At 39.7% G+C, this 21358-nt stretch overlaps 3 protein-coding genes across 3 annotated transcripts in view; 1 reads left to right on the forward strand and 2 right to left on the reverse strand.

Annotated features, from left to right (window-relative positions):
* The window catches only part of cacna1fa (calcium channel, voltage-dependent, L type, alpha 1F subunit a), a 30763-nt gene extending 25122 nt beyond the window's left edge, over positions 1–5641 (reverse strand). The window contains exons 1-4 of the mRNA XM_033629291.2: positions 5521–5641; positions 2041–2180; positions 1802–1947; positions 59–211 (exon numbers count right to left, since the gene is read on the reverse strand). Coding sequence (XP_033485182.2) covers positions 59–211; positions 1802–1947; positions 2041–2180; positions 5521–5577 — 496 coding nt within the window. The 5' untranslated portion in view covers positions 5578–5641. The remainder of the gene's footprint in view (positions 1–58; positions 212–1801; positions 1948–2040; positions 2181–5520) is intronic.
* Positions 5642–7594: 1953 nt separating this feature from the next.
* timm17b (translocase of inner mitochondrial membrane 17 homolog B (yeast)) lies at positions 7595–15356 on the reverse strand. The gene is made up of 6 exons (XM_033629454.2): positions 15311–15356; positions 13004–13103; positions 12851–12914; positions 12482–12610; positions 12264–12374; positions 7595–10215 (listed from the first exon to the last, which is right to left on the reverse strand). Exons 1-6 carry the CDS (start codon positions 15334–15336, stop codon positions 10130–10132), a joined length of 516 nt encoding a protein of 171 aa, XP_033485345.1. The 5' UTR covers positions 15337–15356; the 3' UTR covers positions 7595–10129.
* A 12-nt stretch (positions 15357–15368) lies between these two features.
* On the forward strand, positions 15369–21335 carry pqbp1 (polyglutamine binding protein 1). Its single transcript, XM_033629456.2, has 7 exons — positions 15369–15456; positions 18504–18571; positions 18676–18787; positions 18944–19044; positions 19192–19374; positions 19465–19522; positions 20907–21335. The coding sequence occupies exons 2-7, from the start codon at positions 18505–18507 to the stop codon at positions 21055–21057; spliced, it is 672 nt and encodes a 223-aa protein (XP_033485347.2). The 5' UTR covers positions 15369–15456; position 18504; the 3' UTR covers positions 21058–21335.
* Positions 21336–21358: the final 23 nt, after the last annotated feature.

The following is a 21358-nucleotide window of genomic DNA, read 5'->3' on the forward strand; positions in this document are numbered from 1 at the left end:
CACATCTACACAACATAGGCAATGTATGAAATCTGTTTTTAGTTCAGAGAGCACAAACCTGTGCTGGAGGAGTAGCACGTCTTGTGCATCCTGCCGATGAAAAGCTCCAAGCCGATGATGGCGTAGATGATGATGACAAACATGACCAACATACCGATGTGCAGAAGGGGGACCATGGCTTTCATGATGGAGTTCAACACAATCTGTAAACCTGACAAGGCAAAGACACACTTTTCAAATGGTGCACATGGGACACCGCCGTATGGAGTCAACATGGTAACTTCGCCATGATAGCTAAATGCTATCAGCTAAACCATTAGCTAGACCAGTGGTTCCCAACTGGTGGGTTTCAGTCAAAAAGTGGGTTGTGGGTCCTTTTGAGATGACCGCAAGTGACTCGCAAACATGTCAACTTTGTAAAAAACGTACTGAAGTACAGTGAATTTCTGGCACAGAGCTTTTAACGTTTCTTAACAGAGACAGCAGATTAGCTCAACGACATGGCCAAATGCAAGCTTGGCGCAAAATATATTAAACTTTGTGGACCTAAAACTGATGACCGTGGCTGGACCAGCTGGGAAACACTGAGCTTAAGTTAAACCATTCATAATGGCTGATTGATAAGCTCTCACAAATCAGCCAAAAACATTTAGTTCCACTCCAAAATTACGTATCAATGCTAACGTAACCTTTTCATGCTATCCTGACTGAAGTGAAGTGTTACTGTTGGTAAGGTGTTACATTAATAAGTTTCCCATCAACAACTGATGGGCACATTGATGGATCCTAACTCTCTGCAAAGCTAACGAGTGGAATACGCTCTGAATGTATCGGCTACTTGCTAGCTAACACACAATGTATGTTAGCTAACGTTCTGACTGGGATTTAGCATAACATTGCAGGAAGGTAACTATTCATAAAATTAAATTTTCATAACACTTTACAAATCTATCACAGTTGACAGTGACGTAGCCTACGTAACATTCTAGTTTTATACTTTTTAATACATTTGAAAGTGATGAAACAGAGAGAAAAGAGTTAGCATGTTAGCAATCCTGGATCCCTTGTCTCAAAGTCAGTTGGTTTTTTGAATGGGTTTTGGGTTAGTTGCCTGAAATATGGTCTGTGGTTCACACAAGTTCAAGAGACTTTCACGTTTTGTTCTTCGACATAAAATACATAAAATACCCCACTCATGAATTTAGAAGCTTTAATGTGTCTTAAAAAAGGCGGTTGCTAACAAGTGGCTAAATGAGACTCAGCACGTCGTCATGCCGACCAAGGCTTTACAACCTTATTGTGGTGGCGAGGTTGAGTCATGCGACCATGGTGTAGTTTGTCTATAGCCTAACGTTAGCTTTTTACTTATGGCAAATGCATTTATGCTTCGAAAATCATAGAAGTGTAAGAAGTGTTTATTTGTAAAGATTATCTTGCTGAACAAAATATCTAAGTATCATAAACTTTTGTCTGAAAAAGAGCTTATTTTCTGCAAAAATCCAAAATTCAATGAAAAAATCTCATAGCCTTTTTGGCAAGGGACGCAGGGTGAAGCTAACTTCTGCAGCAGCCTACAAAAAATGCCATTTCTGCAGCACTCTTTTGCAGTGGATCCCAACTGGTCCAGCCACGGGGTCCAGACTTCTCCTTAGTCATTAGTTCGGTTTGGTTAGTTCAGTTGGTTTGTCCCCTCAAATATATTCATTCACAAATATATTATAAATCACTGCCTTGATGCGGGATGAAGCAAAGGAACACACATGCAAAAACACATTCAAACAAACTGTAATAAATGACGCACTTGGCACGCCAGATACGAGCCGAAGCGGTCGTAACACCCTGAACGCTCTGAGAGCTTTGACATCCAGGCCTCCAGGTTTTCCTGCAGCGTGATGGGCCTCTCCAGGTTTGTGATCCGTCATGCCCTCTGCTATGACACTGAACAACCTGCGCAGACACACATAACAGCAGTTAGAACTTTACTTTTTTTGTTAGTGAGGGAACATTTGCAACCTGTGACTACTTGAAGCACCAAAATACCCAACAATGACGATAATGAAATCCAGCAAGTTCCATCCGCTGCGTATATAGGCGCTGGGGTGCATGACTAAGCCGTAGGCAAGAATTTTAGTGAAGGTCTCGATGGTGAAAATGACGAGGAAGACGTACTCAACTTGTTCCTGAGAACAGAAGAAAAGACATATGGATGCTTTGCAAAATTAGAATGACCTTTTTTATAAGTCAGTGAGTGCGTCTGAGAGGAATAAATATGGGAGAGTGTTGAGGGAAAATGTCAAGCTATCGTCACAGTAAAATACAGATTTTCAGAAACGGGTTCCTCTGCGTCACATACAGAAATAAGTGGCATTAACTGACTTTTTCATGAGTGTGTCTTTAAAGCACGTGTGTTGTCATTAAAGGCTGACTGCAGTGGCTTTCTAACCTCTTAACCTACTGCCTAACACATGTTAAAGCCTGTCACCGGATCCCTTTGCTGTAACCTTCAGCTTAATGCTTCTAATCACTGCTACCACTGTGACTAGGCTCTTACCTCAGGCTGACACAATAATCCAGGCATAATGTGGTTTAATACAGGATGACTGGAATTCACAAAAATCAGTAAATTTGACCAAAACTTGATGCAAAAATTGTTGTTTATTTTAAGTGACGGTACTGTAAGTCACTGCATGTTAAACTGTCAGCTTACCTCCTCTGTGCAATCCAATAAAGGGATCGACTGACATCTAACCTGCTGCATGTGCAAATATGTTTCCCTGCCACAAAATTACCAAAAATAGAATTCAAGTATTTGATCACTTTTACTCTGCAAACATGGTTCGAAGAGGAGAAGCATTCCTAACAATGCAGTAACAACAATGAGACTTTTTTTTGGTAAATATATAGAGCTGTTTGTGGCTCAAAGCGACTCATATTTCCAATATTCCAAATGAAAACTGGCTCGTTTTCAGTTTGAATGCTGCATATTTGTGCTTTACAGGGAAAAAATGGTCAGAAAGAAAGAAACAAAGAGGGAGAGGGAGAGATGTGACAGATGGTCAGTGTTTAAGTCAGTCATGATCCGTCACAGGGTCACCTTAGCGGGGTCAAACCGCAACTTTTTCCCTCTAACACCATTACCATCCAACAGGACAATATTACCTTCTCACTAATTGTTGCTACCGTCAGCAAAATACCCACTGACTACTGTCATTCCTACACTTCTGTCACAAATGGGTTCCTACAGCTTAAGGCAAGTTGGATTTAGGACTTTTTAAGACTTTTTTAATGCCACTCAAAATTAAATTTAACAATAATTTCACACTAACTAACTAAGGAAAATAAAATAAACAAACATCAGTTACTCAGGGTTGGGACAATGTTGCCCAGCTGTAACATAAAACATGACTTCTTTGGTCAAGTTAAAAAGTGATGATCTACTTTAAATCCTGAGAATAATCCAAACTTCATAGAGTGGAACATGTGGAAAACAATGAACATATTCTGTATCATTAAAGCATCCATTTCATTTGCCTTGAGAAAGCCTGTTCCTTTGTCATTAAATTGGATGTGGTCAATGTATATGAGTGTTGGTGGTTCCTCTACTCTAAACTGTGTGATGTTAATGTTCAAGGCATTCGGTGAATTATTTAAAAAAAAAAAAAAAATTATTATTATTTTGAGATTTTCTAATGCAACATCACAATTTTTTCCCGTCTTTCAGCATTTTTAAGACTATTAAAAGATTGATTTTAGACATTTTAACACTAATTAACACCTTAGTGTTAGAAAAATTATTTCAATGCCTTTTAAGACTTTTTTTGAATATGATTTTGGTTTAGTTGCCTGAAATAAGGTCTGTGTTAAACACAAGCTTAAGAGACTTTTACATTTTGTTCTATGACATAAAATGCATCGGTAAATACCCCACTCATGAATTCTGAAGCTTTTATGTGTCTTAAAAAGGCGGTTGCTAACAAGTGGCCAAATGAGAGTACTGTCATGCTGACCATGGCTTTACAGCCTCGATGTGGCGGCAGTGTCAAGTTATACGACTGTGGTATTGTTTGTTTATAGCCTAACGTTAGCTTTTTACTTCTGTTGATTGCATTTATGCTTTGAAAGTCATAAAAGTGTTGTTCAATTGTGAAGATTATCTTGCTAAACTCAAACTTTTGTCTGACACAGCTGATTTTCTGCAATTATCCAAAATCAAACAGAAAAATAATGCAGGCTTTTTGACATGGGAACCACTCTAACTTCTGCAGCAGCCTACAAAAAAACTCCTAACATATTGTATTATCATAAAAGCATCCATTTCATTTGTCTTGAAAGAGGCTTGTTCCTTTGTCATTGATTGGATGTGCTGAATGCACATGAGGGTTGTTGGTTTCTCTATCCTGATCTGCATACAGTGAATTATTTACAAAACATAAATTATCAGGGTTTTTTTTATTTTACAGTGCAACGTCAGAAAAAAAAAATTCATAAAATCCTACTTCCCATGTTTTTAAGACTTTTAAAATATTGATTTAAGACACTTTAATACTAATTAAGACCTTCCTGTTCGAATAATCAACTCAATGCCTTTTAATGATCCACAGGAACCCTACGTAACACATTCAACCATCAGTGTCCTGAAATGACTCGCAGTACATGAGTGAGAAAATTATCCCAGAAGAATGACACAAGATGTTCTCAGTGAGAGTCAAGCCTTTGAGAACGGGGACATACAAACACACGCAGTGTAAAAGGAGCTCAGACACTCTCCATGTGATTTGCATTGAAAATACAAAAAGTTCACCTTGACAGCTTCATTCATTCCCCTTAAAGGGATCAAGTCGCTGTCTTCAACTTTTCAGTTTCACTTTCACTTCAGCGATGTGATGAGGAAAGCTCCATGTGATCAAAGAGCTCCTGAATCTGTTTGAAGTTTATGCTTCATGTGAGTCTACATGTTGGGCCGTCTAAGAAGTGTTTTCAAACACTGTTTTTTAATTGATCTCTGTGTCCATTTGTCTATGCATGGTATGTATGGATGCATTAATCATACAAATAAGGGAATGGATTAAGACTGTAAATACCCACAGGACTTTCTTCTTTAAGTTCCTTGATTTGTAAGAAGGATAGTCACCCATGTTTTTCATTTATCCTTGTTTTTGTGATGTATTCAGGGACTTATTGTTTGTTGCATTTTATTGTGTACTTTTATTTAGATGTGTCTGTGTTAGAGGTGCAGCATTATAAAGAAGCTTATCATTAAAACACGCTGCTGAAGGCTCTGTGCCTGAACACATTGGTGAAGAAAAGATTTTTCCAGCGGGTCAGTGAAAAGTTTTTTATTTTACATTTTCCTTCTATGTAATAATGTGGTGATTAAATTATTCATCTCTTTCATGAGGTTACATCACCTAAACTTGTGTTAAAGCCTCGCTCAGCATATTCATGTGTTCCTAACTTTCAGAACAAGTTAAAGAAACTACTTTGGTTGAGCTGCTGTGTATTGCTGCACTGGAAACTCACCAGTTGGTGATTGGTGGCGTTGGAGTCATCATCAGGGTACGGCTTGGTGACGCCCATGGCCACACAGTTGGCAAAAATGGCGAGCAGAATGAAGATATCAAAAGGCTTGAGGATTGTAGTTAAGGGCACTTCGTCAATGCAACTTTCAAGGGACATGACAGCATCATAAAAACTTCACACCTCATGAACACATCACACGTTTACATCATATTCAGGACTGTTTGCATAAACTCAGAGAAGGATATTTCCACTCTACGAGGGCCAGCGCTGCCATGCGGATGGGGTTGCTGAGGGTGAGGCAGCAGAGGGCTCGGGGGGCCCTGAGGGCAGACTTGTTTGCCTGCATCGCCTTCTTGGCCCCCCCTCCCCTTTTTCTGGCCGAGCCAGTCGACCCCAGGGTGTCTGACTTTCCTGCATCCCCCACAGGGGGGACATCTGTTGACGACAAAAGACACAGAATAATTCTCTGATTTTGTTTTCAAGCATCCTGAACGTGAAGTAAAAGAAGGTGATAAAGTAAAATATGGGTATTATGGGTAAAAATGTATGTTCTTTGCTAAGAGAGAAGGGTTGTACTGGCTGGCATCTTTACTGCCATTGAATCAATGCTAAAACAAAAGCTCAGTGCCATTGTTATTGTTTAAATCCTCTCCTGCACCATGTGATTATTTCATTGCTAACATCAGCCAGCAGTTATTTATATGACTTATTACTATTATCTAACACAATTAAAGAAGGATTTGACGTGTGGCTGTAGCAGCAGACAGGTATTCTGTCCTCAAGGCCTCATATTATAAGACCAGATGTGACCTACTTCTTTAGTGGAAGCAGCAGTGGCACTTAGCCCAGCACTATCCCAAAGCAGGGCCATGATCACCTGTTGAGAAGGCCCTGCACAAAGAATAAGCCTGCAGGTGCATTTATTATCTCACCCATGTAAAAACTACAGAGAAGGAGCCAGAAACCTGGGCAGAACAGAGCTAAATAAACTGGGTTAGTGTGGAAATAATGAATGTGATGTCCCATTATTGCAAAGGGTATGGAGTATGCTTTGATTTTATTTGTAGGGACCATGCTTTACTGTCAGGAGGAACTGTGTTCGACTAATCTTTTCAACTTCACAGAATATCTGGAAATATTATGTTGGAAATAAATGCCTGTAATGTCACTTCAGCATGTAGCTTTACAGTACAGTACAGTGAGCCTTCTATAGTTTGTTATGCATGACTTTGAAGCTGTAATTCTCACTATGCTACTGTGAAGACAATGTAAGGAGTTCCTACCTTTCTTTATTGCGTCCATGTCCGCAGTTCAACACCACGAAATCACTCCAGAAAACCCACCATCAACTCCTCAGTGGGCTCTGCAATGCCTTATGGATCACAGATATTAATTTGGCCCCAAAAAGACAAAACTTTCCAGGTGTAAAAAAAAAAAAAAGAAGGACCATCTGCTGCCTGTCATTTCATGTCCACACGCAGCGCGCCGGTGCAGCGCACAGGCTACAGGCCATCCTGCTCACCGCCTGCCTGGAGTGTAGAAATCCAATTAAAGCCGATTTCTGGTAATTTCCAACGCGTGTAAATAAGAAGTGCAATTGCTTTTTATCTCCGCAGGCACATAACGGTGAGGGGATATTAAAACAAACGCGTCCCGGTCTCTGCGGTGGTCAGCCGGCAGGATTAAACGAGCTGAGCCGTTTAAAAGGATGACAGGGGAAATCTTTCTAGAAGGTGCAGGTGAACTCAGGAGGCTCTCTGAGGCTCTGTGGGGCTTTGGTACAAAGATGTAGTTAAACACAAGACAGGAATATTATTGTTCGGGTAGAAAAATTAGGATGGGTCACTGCTATAAGTTTGAGAGTATTTCAGCACCTTGGACAGAGCAGCTGGTGGGTGCAGTACCACTTAAAGGGCGACAAGGGGCGGTATTTCACAGTGAATAAACACACTGTGATTGAGCCCAGGTGCATGTAATGTCAGCAATTACTATCATTGCATAATATAAGCTTTTCTTAAGCAGGAGCCATGTCAAGAAATAACACCATCTCAAGTCTTCAAGGACATTTGATGCCTTTATTGTCTTTTAAAATCAGTTTTTGCAAGATAAATATATTTCAATACATAAATTAAGCATTCTTTCTATACATAGTTTTTGTACAGCAAATGCTGGGATCACACTGCATCACCTCTCTCCTGTGACTGATGCTACGATTTCAAGAAAACAGAGAGATGGAGTTTAAAAAGTGCTTTGTTGTTTGATGAATGATGCAGCGATCAAAGTGACTACACAGGTGCATGTGCCAGTAATTAAAGCAATAAAATATCCATTCACATTTTTCATGATTTGTGCTCCTCCTTCTAAAACACAAGATGACAACTATTCAACAAAGATTCAAAATGACTAAAGCTGCCGGGTGAGGCAAGACGTTATTAAAGGAACGCATCACACACAAAATGATCATTTGTATATCAGTTATTTACCCTGCATTACACTGAATTTCTGGAGAAAACTTTGCTTTTTTGCAAGCTTTGACAGAGGACAAAAAATCTAATAACTACTAAAATTCTTGATGAATAGAACCGTCGCTAAGCCCCGCCCCTGGGCGCAGACTGGCCAATCATAATGTAGCATTGGGCTGGCTCAGACCAGGGTCCAACAACAACACAGCTGTGCTGCATTGACTCTAATGCACTTGTTTAAGATTTCCTTAATTTCAGGCTGGTTTTGAGGATTTGGAGCTTAATGATACTCGTTACCTGGAGAGGCTGGAAAAAGATATACATCTCTGTTTTCTGGATTCTTAGTTCACCATAGAGGCTTGCGAGAAAAACAAAGTTTGCTCCACAAATTCAAGGTGACATAATCAAATGATCCCTTTGTGGGTGAAGTATTCCTTTAAGAGAAACTGCAAATTGTGGAATGAGGATTGGTTGAGCCCAGACACATCTTAAAGCACACACATCAATTATAAACACACAGTTCTTTGCATTGATTGTCGCAACTGACAAATAAATTAAAGACTCAGAAACATATTCTCACAATACCACTCTCTATAGTAAAACCTCACTGAACAAACATATTCTGTGCATACAAGTAGAAGATCTTTGGAAGCTTAAAGGAATAGTTTGGCATTTGGGGAAATGCACGTATTCCCTTTCTTCCCAAGAGTTAGGCCCTGATCACACAGAAAGCATTTTGCAGGTTGCAAATCACAAGGCGCACTACACTGCCTTTTTTTAAATTGAATGCCACCAGTGAAAAATAAATGCTTGCTGCACCTTTTTACTGTTGCCAGGCAACCACAGACTCACCTCCTTATTCTAAACTTCCTGTGTAATCAATCTACTGTTTATTTATTTTAGTTATTTGACAGTAATTAGTATCTAGTTCCTAAAATGATGAGGCAGAGGGTACTGTCTGTAGCTCTGCTTGAGGGTGAGAGGCTGTCAGCAGATAAACGGAGATCTGTGTGGGTACATGAGACCCTAAAAGAGAGGGTGGATCATGGGGAGTACCACCAGTTGGTCCAGGAGGTTCGACTCAATGATGGCCATTTCCAGGCATATTCTAGGATGACTCGGGGGCAGTTTGACCACCTGCTGTCTGTCGTCGGGCCATGTAGCTCTGGGTATCCAGCACCTGCTACCAACAGTTTCTCCTCCATTGTCTACCAATTGTAAAGACAATGGGAAAAAAGATGATGAAAAAAGAGATGATATGGGGTGTTTTTTCTGCTTTGAGTTAAAGTTTTTTCAACTCGAGGCATTCAGGGCACTCTGACAAAAATGCCAGGTGCTTAGAGTGCAGAAACACCAGGTGCGTCACAATGCAAAAACCTCAAGCAATAAGCTTCATTTTCATTAAAAATAATTACAAAAAGGCACCTCCAGCTGTTGAAACGCTTCCTGTGTGATCAGGGCCTTACATGACAAGATAGATACCATCTCTGCTGGTTGCCTAGCAACCTCACAGTGATGACAAGACTTCAGCAAATCACTGTGCTACCCAAGAAACAGTCCAGCATATAAGCCCATGGAAAAAATAACAAACTGTCTCTAATACTTTGGCTTTTGTACAGATTAGGATATTAGTTGTCTGTCTTTATGCTAAGATAAGCTAACTGTCTGCTGGCTGTAGCTACATATTTACTGTGCAGACATGTGAGTAATCTTTTCATCTAACTATCATCAAGAAAGTGAATAAGTGTGTTTCCCAAAATATCAAACTATTCCTTTAACATACATATATTGCCTTGATGTTGAATAATCAAATCAGTTTTCAAAAACACATTTCAGTATGACATATTGAACCCCAAAAGGTTACAGTGAAGACAGAACAACCATTCATACAGAAAATGATGCATGAAATGCTGTGGGTGCAAACGTGAGGTTTGTTGCTCACATATACACATTCACTCATAAATAACTAAGACTCACAGTAATTTGCCCCTGAGGTATGAGCACATAGTGCAACTAGTTGACACCACTGTAGAGACCAGAATCTCCACCTCCTGGTCATCATGATACCCACTGTAATGTTTGGTTTCCCCTGCTACTCTCTGGTCTGACTCACTGTGTTTACAGCTGGTCTCAGTCCCTGTTGCTCTCTACTGAAACTGTCCCTTTGCCTCCTGCTGCTGCTGACCTCCATCCTTTGGTGGTAACTGACTGGGGTCCTCTACAAAGGGAATAGCTGGAGAAAACAAGAAGAAAGATACAGTTCTCAGGTTTCTGTGGCACTATCCTGCTCATCCATGGTGTTGTTATAATCAAGATACAATGTATGTGCACATTGACCTTTATATACAGTATGCTGTTCAGTTAACCTTTTTTATGAGCCTGCTTTCCCTCAATCTACCTACTCCACTTGTTCATTTCAGAGAATAGGCCTTTGACATGTTGCAGCAGGAAAAACATAATAATAAGTGTAAATAAGAAGTTGAATTTATTATTTGGCTTCTTTAGTTTGAGGCCTAGGCCACAAAGACACAGGTATTTTTGAAAACTGAGTTTTTCCCTCCTTTGTTCTCAAAAAAATCCTGTCCACATGAGCACTGTTTTGAAAAATCTCTGTCCAAATTAAACTGCAAACCTCAACTCAAGTGCTGTCAGAAGCATCCCAAAGCAACAGGCGGTGATATTACCTTAACCCTAAAGCCATGAGAAGAAGAGTAAGAAGCAGAAGAACAAGAACAAGACGAAGAAGCTTTGACCTCCATAACACATTCAGACGCCTGTATGCCTCAGTGTAAAGAAGTATCTGTACTTTTTTGTGTAAAAATGTAAAAGAAATCGTGTTATCAGGGTTAGAGTCAGTGCTGTTTCATTCACATCTGCCATTGCACTGAATATCGCCTCATAAGTGACGCCTTACAAAGACGCTTACAACGCACACTCTGACATGTCAAGCCAAAAACTCTTTTCTGCAGAACTTCTACAGAAGATACTTCACAGAAGATCTATCTCCAGTAAGCTAAAACACAAAAAGCCACATTATCAAATACACCCATGTATGTGTGGACAAGGCCTCAGTGTCCTACTGTGCACACTGTCATGTCTCACTGGGACACTTGAGCAGAGCAGAGCCCTCGTTAGTGGCATCATCAGTAACACCTGTGCTTTTTCTGCTGTAACAAGTCAAAATGTCTGCTGTGAAAAAGGCTTGTGCCTTTCTACAAGTGTCAGGGAATATCTGCAACTTGTTGCATCCACTACATGTAGGTGCAAAGAGACTTATGGAAACACATAAAACACAAAAGATTTTACAGTTTAGCAAAAACAAGAGTCAGCTCCTCACAGAACATTGCATTTCTGGCCTCTTGTTTGTCTGTAGTTTCTACAGCACTGACACCAATACATCTGCTTAACTACAAACCACTGTAGCTCTGCTGGAGGTCCCACAGAACAACTAAATGATTTCTATCTGTTCCAAGAGGCCTTTCTCACAGTGCTGCAAACTGCCACAGTGGGCTACCATTTGCAAATTGCGGTCATTCATTAATGGCTATTACTTGGCATGAGTGGGTTGTTAGCATTAATGCAGTGAGAATACTTGTGTGCGGGAGGTACAGATAAAACTTGAGACTGTAATTACATTGCACGAGTACTTAAACGGACTGAATGATTTTCCTCATTAATTTAAAGCTTCAATAATAGGTTTTTTGGGCACTTTGTAGCAGCTGTGAGCACTGACATGTCCTCACTCTTTAAGATGATATGACAAACTTACAACAAACACACATCCAGCAGATGCGGAGCAACATTAGCATTAATTAGCATTAATTTGAAGACACATTTATGTGCACTTGGTAAATACAAGTCCAATATTCACTCTCCTCTCAGCGATGCTTTGGTTTACACTGACTCTTGAGGGAAATATCTGTCTCTTTAATAGCAAAGTGTTTTACAATGTTCACCAGCTAGTTTCCAGCTTTGTCTGCCTCCTGTTTGTTGCAAGGCAGGTAGCATAAAGTTGGATTTAAGAGCTTTTATTTTGCTGAAAAGGATGCTATGATACCAGTGAGAGTGAAACACAACAGTAAAGTTGCAGATCAGAAAACAAAAACTGTGACATAACACTCAGTAGGGCTGAGGGGAACTGTAGAGGTGATAATTCTCTGTGGGTTTATCACTACAAGTGACACCTTTCACATGCATGTTATAATGTGATGCATTGCTAATAGAAATAATGATTAAGCCACTTTAGAATATCATTGGCAAAACTTAATCATCTTCACTTACGGTTCTGGAACTGGTGTGCTGTATATCTAGTGAGGAGGATCCCAAAACCCTCAATGAGAGCGAGCAAGATCCCCCCCATCATGGCAGAGCCCATCATAGTTAACGGCCCACCTGGAGAAAAACACAGAATTCATTGAATCACAGTTGTTAATTTGATGCAGTCAGTGACATGAGAAGGTGGTGTCATGTTTGTTGTGATTTTATGGGCTTCCTCTTACTGCGTGCTGCCAGGATGGCTCCTGTCAGTGCACCACTTGTTATAGAGTTCCAAGGATCCTCTTTCCCTCTGAGGCGAACTAAACCACAGTCGATGGTGGAGAAGAGACCTCCCCATACGGCAAAGCTACCTGTGAAACCACCACAAACAAGCCAGTGAGCGTTTACAAGCCAGGTTTGATGTAAGATTTTAGTTTTAGGCCAGAAAAATGTAATAACTGGGCTCTAGCCAAACATAACAATTCCTTTTGCAGGTAAAATATTTGATATATACAAGAAATTATACTTTTAAAGTCTAATATGCCATAAGAATAACTCCAAGAGCTACAGTAAAGGAAATAATTCCTGGTTATGTAAGAAGGCATTCTCACCTCCGATCTGCGGAGCTCTTATTCTCACTGCGTTTGCACTTCCTCTCAGTCTGTGTCCGACACCCTGAAACATTACAGCACTGTTCAAATCTGCCTTTAACAGCATGATGAGAGTTGGAGCACATAATAATTATTATTATGTGGTGAACTCACTGCAGGGGCATTACGAAAGCCCTTGACCGCCTGGAACACCCCTCCTCCGATAGCACCCATGGTGAAAGCACCTCCACAGTCATCCACTATCCTCCAGGGACTGCAGGAATACATTAACAACAGAGGGGAAGAACATATAAAAATAGGATACAGCATGTTGACATAATTATTTGTCATACTTAGGCTTTGTAATGTCATGTGTGCATTTCATATCCATACCACAATGCTACTTAAAATAGTTTATTGTAGAGATAAAAGTGGCACCATGACATAATTCACACTGTGCTACTGCAGTGATTTTTGATATTTTATTGACAGTTATAACAACATATCTATTTTTTTAAACTCCATCCAAATTACTTTTACTGTTGCCGCCCTATCACACTGGCACCATCATAGCTATGCTGAAACAGTTAGTTAATCAATAAGAGAAAAGAATAATAATCTGCAACTACTGCTTCAATCATTTATCAAGCAAACACATCAAATGGGTACTTTTCACTATTTTCTCACATTTTATAGACCGAAACAAATTATTCTAAAAACAAATAATGGACACATTGAACTAGGAAAATAGTTGTTAACTGCAGCCCTACAAAGGTCGTTAAATACTGAATATATTCTTGTACAACTGTTGCCTACTTTTCACAAGATAAGTTTACTATCCATATACCATACCTATATTAGCCTATATTATATTTGATATTCTATGTTATATTGTTCTACTATACTTTATATATTACATGATACTATAATACTGCATTTCACCTTATAGTGTATCTTATATCACAGGTTTTATTACAATACAATATCAGTTTTTTTTGGACAACAATGCAATATTTGCTGCTATTAAAAAGTCTTCCGTGATTTGATCTGATTCAATTCAGGGGCCTTCAATCAATATGAGACGATATCAGTAAATATTCTGGCTGCTTACTGTTATCTGCCTGGCACTAGGCTGCTAGTACTGTTTGAATGTTTAGGAGGAAGGTGCGTCTTAAAGATGATAATATGTATTCATCCACCCATCCATCTATCCATTTTCATCTGCTTATGCAAGGCAAGGCTGCAGGGTAACAGGCTGAGCAAAGTACCCCAGACATCACTCTCCTCAGCAACGCTTTCCAGCTCCTCCCAAGAAGCGTTCCCAGGCCAGATGAGATATTTAATTCCTCCAGCATGTTTTGGGTCTGTCTCGGGGGCTTTCAACCAGTGGGATGTGCCTGGAAAACCTCTAAGGCCTGGAGGCCTGGAAAAGGCATCTTGATGAGATGCTCAAATTCTGATCACTGAATCCATACATCGATCCTGATCGATATATCGTTACACACTTATTCTACTGAACTATATTATACTGCATCATCTTAATATGTTATACTGTTGCATTACATCATATATTATATCATATGTCTATATCAAACACTAAGTATCATTATTAATATTAGTGTGGTGTACACTGTTTACATATGCTACACCTTGCTGTATTTGCTTCTACTTCCTTTCTTTGGTATTGCTGGTAGTCTGGGTTATCCTTTGGTTGCTACAGGATAGGCAAAAATAGGTCTTGGGCTTTGGTCTGTTCTGTTTTCAGTAATGGACTGTGAGAATTTTTTGTGAAATTATCTTTGTAATAATAATAATAACTTTTATATAGCACAATTCATGCATAAAATGTAACACAAAGTGCTGACCATAAAAGACAATTTAAACATTTGTGATAAAGAAAAAGATGATACAGCACATAATAAAATAATAATATTAAATGTAGAAAAACGTATGTGTGAAAATAGATGTATGTAAACGAAATAAAAATTACCAATTCATTAATAGCTAGGGATTCTGGTAGGACCCCTGTATATGGCAGTAACACCACAGCTACAGTCTATGTCCTGGAGCTGGTCCAGGCTTTATCTTTAGTTGATATGAGTGTTGGTCAGTCTGTTGGTCACTGGAGGCTGGATCAAACTCACACATTAAAACTGAGCTATACAATATTATATGAGTTACATGTGTGAACTGTATTTTAGAGTATTTTTCCCTTTATAATGCCTTCAGCTGTCACTGTCACAGACACAGAGCCATAAACACAAAAGGTTGTTGAGGCTCAAACTAACTGACCACAGCTTTATCTCGTTATGTCCCTGTCCCTTCACTAAGCTAACAGGCTAACACACAGAGCCTCTCTGTTCGCTCTCACTACAACTTCAACATCACATTAACAAGACAAACTATATCCGAAGTTAACAATGTTGAACAAATAACGAAAGAGAAATGTTTTTTAAAAAAAAACAAAAACCCTAATCTCACCAAGGTTCACGGGCATATTCCTCCATGTTTGTTTTCGTCAGGACAACCGTGCTGTGACGTCATCACTGTGCGCGCCGTGTGCTGTTGTGGGAAGTCGCCTCGTCCTCGGCTCTCATCGAAGATCAGAGGCGGTTTTCATTAAAAAGGTAATGTTGAAGTGATTTTAATTCATTAAATTCTCTATAGAATTGTGAGGGTTTAAGTGTAGGGTAGTTTCGAGGTAATTACGGAGCTCACAGGTGTGTGTGTTGTTTTAATCACCCACTTGCTGCCGCCGGAGTCACCGAGCAGTTGTTTCGAGTTAATTTGTGGAAATAAATGCTTTATCGTGTCCAAAGCGTGTGAATTCAAATGCAAGAGGCCTCCTTTTATTATTAAGAAGACTTTATCCAAACCTGAGATGCTAAAAGCAGCCTAGCAACACAAGTTAACGTTTCACCGGGAGACGCAGATGTAACGTGGAACAGCATGCAGATGAGAATGATCCATTGAAATGACTGGTGGGACACTTTATAACCATCAGTGAACTCTTCTCAGCCACCCAGGCTTTAATCCTGATTCAGAGACCTTTCTTTACATCTCAGGATAAATTTCATGAGAGTCATATTTCTGCTGGCTTTGTTGCATCTGTGTTTAACCCTGTTGCTTTGTTACCTACTGTAAGCAGTGGCGTGTCCAGACTGTTTTTTGACTGGGGTGGCTCAAATGTGGCACTCAGTTTATTCTACAGGGGTGACATGACCGTGCAAACACACACAGACTAGCATTTAATCACTGTTTCTGTCTCCACTATTCATATCTGCTTTTAATAGGGCTGGGAATTACCAGAGGCTCCACGATACTGAAGTCAAGACACAATATTATAGCAATTTTTAACGTGTCGCAATATGCTGAGTATTTCAATAAAACATATTGCGATTTATTGTCTTTTTTTTTTTAACTATAAATTATGTCCCCAAAGGAGAACTTTGTCAACATCTGCATTATTTAATAAGATAAAGTTTGTGTTCATCTCACTTAAATAATTTTATTAGCAGCAAAATTTATTTAGTGGACTTAAAAAGCAATTGATTTTATTGTTCAAGTAGGCTATGTAAAGTTAAATTTGTATTTGTAACACTAATAATTTATATGATAAAAAATCAATACTAGGCACTGTATGATGATAAAATATTGTCACACAAAAATGTTGCAATACTATGCTGTATCAATGTTTTCCCCCCACCCTTAACTTTTAATAACTAACACTGTAGTATATGACCGTTTTTTTTACATTCCTGTGTGTAAATTTTCAATTAAAAATATAAAAAGACCTACCAATCACAACTCAACAGATTGGCACCATATAAATGTAATTTAATGCCTCTATATTTTATTCTTTTAAGTCCTCAAAAAGAAGTTGTACCTTCAGCAGTAGGCCGCATACAAAAGAAAGCAATGTACATTAAAAAATGCAGGCACATCATAAAGTACCAACTGAGTGAATGATCATAGTTTACGATAATGAGGTAGCTTACCAGATTTCAGGGGTGGCCAGTGCGACAGACAGACAGGACACCGGCTGCTACTTTCGCCACACATCAATGAGATCACAGAGCCCAACAGTCACTGTGCTCTTCCTCTACTGTTCATTAATTTTAGTTTGTGGCCGTTAGTCTGGAGCCCTGCTCTTTATCCTGCTCTAATTTGATGTGACACAACAGAAAAATATCGGCCACTGCCATCGGTGAATGTCATCTTAATTACCGGCAGATGGCAGTCAGCAAAGTGACAATTGGCCGATACCAATATTCGGCCGATAAATCTGTGCATCCCCAGAAGGTATGTCATGCCGCCATGTAGGGGAGCGCTGTTTTGTGGGGTAGGCACACAGTTACCTCTGTTATCAAAATGGATGCACTCAGTCCAAAAGCGAGATATTTTACATTTGCAGTGTCAGGTATGTGAGTGAAGGCAGTGCATCAGGGTCTGTAATCCAGCCTTGGGCTACCAAGTCATAGGGTGATTATCATAAGTGCTATATTGTAGGCAACTGGACTTGTTTGAGTTTCTTAAAGACATTTCACATCTAACCCAAGAGGCTTTTTCAGTCCTGTTTTCTTGGATGAGAGGTGAAAAGTCTTCAAGAAACTCAAGCAAGTCCAGTTGCCTACGATATAGCACTTAAGATTACCATGACCTGCATAACTGAGAATCTTCACCAACATATGGTGATCCGTTTGTCCACATACCATTGCTTGACCACCGCATCAGGCACAGGTAACCAACGTGATCCTCACAAGATGGCGCCCCGTCCAAAAAAATTAACATGGTGTGAAATCAACTTGACATTCTCTAAGTACTTTGCAGTAATGGTGGGAGATTAAACAGTTACACTTCAAAAATTTGACCGTAATAGATTTTAAGTTATCCACACCTGCAAACACTATAGTTTTTTTTTTTTGTTTTGTTTTAAGCCACTGTTGTGGTAAAAGAGAAAAAAAACAGCTGTAGATGCAGATAAATGTGCATACAGTCAGTATGGGCCAATTTCAGCGGGGAAATTTATGCTGGTGTTAGAGCTGCAACGAACTAATTACTGGTAAATCTGGCACTTATTTTTGCAATGAATCGATCAGTTTGGTTTAGAAATCTTCTAAAATGACTGATATTTTGTCATCAAATTGCTTGTTTTTCTCAGCAGCACTTCAAAACCTTTAGATATTCAGTTTACTGTCACACAAGCAAAACTACCAACAAAAAACTTTACATATATTCAATTTATGAATAACAGAATATACATATATTTATATTTTCTGAGATAGATTCAAGATTCACTTTACTGTCCCACATTGTGGGAAATTTGGATTTGGCTTCAACCTGTGTGGCATCCATTAAAAACAATCCACACACATAAAAGACAAGGGTGAGACAGCTGCAGGGAACAAGAAACATATCTAAGAACATAATAACAAAACCAGTCCTCGAATGGAAACAAGTCAAAAGTCCATAAAGAAGTAAAAAATGAAGCTCTGTTGGTTTTCGTATAAAACCCAATATATTTGGATGATTGGGTGAGTTCTTTTTTTTTCATTTGAAAGAGACCATTATCTGTGTATTCCGGCTTCCAGCTGCTGAAGTCAGTGGATGAAGGTTTGCAGTCCTGGTTGCATCATCATCATCATGAATTAATCCTCCAATCTCTCTGTTGCAGGATGCCTCTACCCCCGGCACTGCTGGCCCGTCTGGCCAAGAGAGGGATTGTTAAACCGTCAGACCAAGGTAGTAGAAAACATTTTGGCCCACAGCATTCAGACATTTTTCTTTACGTTTCATTCATTTTTTTGATGTGTCATGTAACAATTGTTCTCCTCTAATTAATCCAGAGGCAGATGAGGAGATTATTGCTGAAGATTACGATGACAACAACGTAGATTATGAATCCACCAGGCTGGAGAATCTACCACCAAACTGGTATAAAGTGTTCGACCCCGCTTGGTACGTGCACCAGATTTCTACAATAAGTTGTGTTTGTGATTCATGTGGAGTTGTCTTGGATTTTCTAATGACATCATTTCTCATAATTTATCACTGATTATTATTGTTATTTCTGCAAATTCATCCATTTGATTTTCTTTCTCCTTAAACCCACAGTGGTCTTCCTTATTACTGGAATGTGGAGACAGATATGGTGGCCTGGCTGTCCCCAAATGACCCAAGTGCAGTGGTAACAAAACCTGCCAAGAAAATTAGAGGTATGGCATTATGGACCCTCCATGACATAACATTTTGATGATCCATTTATTATCAACCTATCACCACAAATCTTTGCAGGTCTGATCATCAATTGGGAAAATGGTTGGTTGGTTTATTTTGTATTTATTGCCCTTATTTATTTCCAGTCGAGGGAGGAGATGAAAGAGTCGAGAGGCCGTATGAGAAGTCTGACAGAGAGCGAGAGCGGGACAGAGACAAAGACCGGGACAGGGAACGGGACAGAGACCGAGACAGGGACGAGGGGAGGGACAGAGACAGAAGAAAGCCGAGGAGAGAAGACATAGCTCCGTACAGTAAAAGCAAAAGAGGTAATGTTGACACCTCTATCACACACACACACATTTTCAAACTTTTTTTTTTTTACATGAATGGATGTTACAGATTTATTTTCCTCTCAGGGAGAAAAGACGACGAGATGGACCCCATGGATCCAAGTGCTTATTCTGATGCCCCGAGGTACAGTATTAACAGAGAATCAAACGAGCTCATTCTTTAAATGAGCACTCCAGAAATTTAATATTGTACTTTCATAACGTTGGGAGAAAGACAAAAAAATAAAGCACTGGAGGCCGAAATATTTTGTGTGTGTTAAGTGTTAAGTGATGCACCAATTGTGAAATTCTTGGTTGATACTGATGTTTAAAATAAAAATTTTGCTGATGCTGATCGTACACTGCGCATCTTCTCCCGAGTATTAACAATTTAAAAAAAGCAAAAATCACAGATACTTCATAGCCTACTTGTAAGTAAGAGGCATGTTATTCTTTATAATCATCTCTGCCTCTCTATTTCTCTTCTCATCCAAGATGTGAGATACAGAACAGTTGCTGACTGGAAGCGCACATGAAAACAAACCACACGTGTGCAGCAGGGTATTCTAGCCTCTTGTCCGAGCCCAACTTCAAACAGAAAAACATCGGCCACTGCCAGCAATGAATGTTATTTGCTGATAGGTCGATGGCCATCAGCAAGGCAAATATTGACCAATACCAGAGTCCAGCCAATAAATCGGTGCATCTCTAACCGCTATGGGTCAGGCTAGTCTGGCTTACAGTATGTAGTCTGGGCATATAAGTCTGCCATTGGCTGTCTATTTCAGACGGAGTTCTCCTCCTCTTCTGCTGTCTGCATGTTACCAAAATCCCTGTCACTATGTGAAACTGGTCTCATATAGCCAGACCCATCTCCAGACATCACTTTAGCACTGTGCGTGAAACAACACCAACCTCCGAGATTGCAGCCTACACACTAAAACATTTTGTTTTTATGGGGATTTAGGCATTTTAATGCCAGGACTTTACCCATGTGCAAATTATCCACCAAAATAAGTTCCCTCCTGATTTTTCAAGGGCACTGTTGCTGCATCCTGAGCTTAGAGTGTCATCAAAGACGGTTATGATTGGTTTAAAGAAATTCGAACAACCCAGTGTTTTTGTTGTTGTTGTTTTTACCTCAGTGCAGAATACAATGGGTTCGGCCAGATCTTTCTCCAATACAGGCACAGCTGGCTATGCAAGGCTCGGATCAAGCTTTAAAAACTCTGGATCCTACAATTCCCACAATGCAGCTTAATGCACCTTTTCATTAGACCTTGCCTAGTAAATAGCCACATAATTTAAACTCCACAACCCTGTTTGTAACATAGGACTTCTGTTAGTCTGTAAAAGCAAACTGAGTGTTTTCTCAGACTTGACATAGCTCCTGCAGAGCCACAGAAGACATTATACAGTCTTTGTACTAAACATGACTTTGATGTGTGAAATTGGTGGAATGCCCCTTTAAGGTGTGAGCAAAATGTGTAAAGCCAAATTATTTAACAATACAATATTTATCTTCACAGGGGCACATGGTCAAGTGGCCTGCCCAAGCGTAATGAAGCAAAGACGGGTGCGGACACCACAGCGGCGGGTCCTCTCTTCCAGCAGCGGCCATACCCAAGTCCAGGAGCCGTGCTTCGGGCTAACGCAGCAAACCAGATACCCAAGGAGTGAGCCGAGCTCCTGGGAGACAACAAAGACTGCGCTGTACATTCTGTCTTCCCTTTGCTTACATCTTAACATTTGCCGTCAGACTTACATCTCATGATTTTCATTTCATTCTGAAACATGTCAGAAATTGAGTGCTGAGATTTTACACCATCAGTGCTTTCATACTCATGTAGAACAGCTGTAAATATGTTTTTATATGACCTGAAGAGTGACCTTCTTGTTGTTACAAAAGTCATTGGTGGACTTCATTTGCTAATAAATTTAAAGATTACTGTGAAAAAGACTCAGCGGTACTTTTCTTTAT

This window comes from Epinephelus lanceolatus, chromosome 8, assembly GCF_041903045.1.
Source record: "Epinephelus lanceolatus isolate andai-2023 chromosome 8, ASM4190304v1, whole genome shotgun sequence".
Taxonomy (NCBI): Eukaryota; Metazoa; Chordata; class Actinopteri; order Perciformes; family Serranidae; genus Epinephelus; species Epinephelus lanceolatus.